The following is a 1,670-nucleotide window of genomic DNA, read 5'->3' as shown; positions in this document are numbered from 1 at the left end:
CTTTGTCTGCGGCATGGTGGGAAATTTGCTGGTGGTGTTGGCCCTCACCCACAGCCAGAAACCCAAGAGTATCACCGACATCTACCTCCTGAACTTGGCCTTGTCCGATCTGCTCTTTGTAGCCACCTTGCCTTTCTGGATTCACTATCTGATAAGGGAACATGGCTTTAACAACGCGGTGTGCAAACTCACTACTGCCTTCTTCTTCATTGGTTTCTTTGGAGGCATATTCTTCATCACCATCATCAGCATCGATAGGTACCGGGCCATCGTCCTGGCCGCCAACTCCATGAACAACCGGACAGCATAGCATGGCGTCACCATCAGCTTAGGCATCTGGGCAGCTGCCATCTTGGTGTCAGCGCCCCAGTTCATGTTCACCAAACATGAGGAAAATGTTCCGGAACTGAACTACCCTGAGGTCCTGCAGGATATCTGGCCTGTGCTCTGCAACATGGAAGCGAATATTCTTGGCTTCCTGCTGCCCCTGCTCATTATGAGTTACTGTTACTTGAGAATTATCCAGACACTGTTTTCCTGCAAGAACCACAAGAAAGCTAAAGCCATTAAACTCATCTTTTTGGTGGTCATCGTGTTTTTCTTCTTCTGGACACCCTATCACATTATGGTTTTCTTAGAGACGCTCAGTCTCTATAACTTCTTTCCCAATTGTGACATGAAGAGGCATCTGAAATTGGCCCTCAGTGTGACCGAGACGATCGCATTTACCCACTGTTGCCTCAACCCTTTCATCTACGCATTTGCTGGAGAGAAGTTCAGAAGATATCTTCACCAACTGTCATTCCGTGCTGTCCTGTGTGGTCGTTCTGTCCCTGTCACTTTCTCCTCATCTGAATCACAAAGGAGCAGGCGGGAAAGTGTCTTGAGCAGCAATATAACTCACTGCACCACTGATGGAGACGAGTCTATGCCTCTCTGAAGACAGCCCTAAAGCCTTGTCCCTACATAGAGCCTGGAGTTCCTGAGTCTGACACTGAAACATGAGGACAGATTTCCTTGTTTGTTTGTTTCTCATATGTAAGAAATGATGGACCCAGTGCCCCTAAAATAACCCAAAGGTATTTTAGAGAATTGTGATCAAAATTTGAATGATGGAGGGGAGACATGTGTTTTACTGCAAAAGTCAAGACTTTTTTGTTTACAAATAACAAAAGTTCAACTCAGACTAGCTTAGCTAAAAGGTGGGTGGTGGGTATTGTTCACCGTGTGGCACAGGCAAGGGGGTGGTTGAGCCCTCAGAGTGTGGGGAGACGAGGGTGTGGACTGAGCTAGAATTTCCTCTCTCTGACTCTCAAATCTCTGAGTGGTGACAGAGCTCTCAGACTCACATAACACATCTTTGTCATCAGAAAGGGACTGAGACCCATTCATTTCTGGTCTCAAGGTCAAAATTCCCAGAGAATGGCTCCGATTGGCTACGTTTGTATCAGATGCCCATCCCCGGTGGTTTCCATGGGAAAGGCATAGATAAGATGGCAGCTTCCATTTCATTTTTGCGGCTAAAGGTTCAGGGGGACGTTATTTCCAAGAAGCTGGAGGGGCGAGTGCTGTTTCGATCAGACAAAACAAGAGCTGCCCACCAACTTTACCATGTGTCTGCCTTGGTCTCTCTTCCAATCACACCAGCCAGCATGCATTAGCAGCTTCCT

The 1,670-nt window shown here is 47.3% G+C and overlaps 1 protein-coding gene across 1 annotated transcript; it reads left to right on the top strand.

Moving 5' to 3' along the window:
* Positions 1 to 13: 13 nt before the first annotated feature.
* Positions 14 to 1,208, top strand: CX3CR1 (C-X3-C motif chemokine receptor 1). Its single transcript, XM_015588512.2, is given in 1 exon segment — positions 14 to 1,208. A coding segment is annotated over 1 exon segment (927 nt). The 3' UTR covers positions 941 to 1,208.
* Positions 1,209 to 1,670: the final 462 nt, after the last annotated feature.

Source organism: Pteropus alecto, unplaced genomic scaffold (genome assembly GCF_000325575.1).
Source record: "Pteropus alecto unplaced genomic scaffold, ASM32557v1 scaffold354, whole genome shotgun sequence".
Taxonomy (NCBI): Eukaryota; Metazoa; Chordata; class Mammalia; order Chiroptera; family Pteropodidae; genus Pteropus; species Pteropus alecto.
This window is presented reverse-complemented; position numbering and strand designations above follow the sequence as displayed.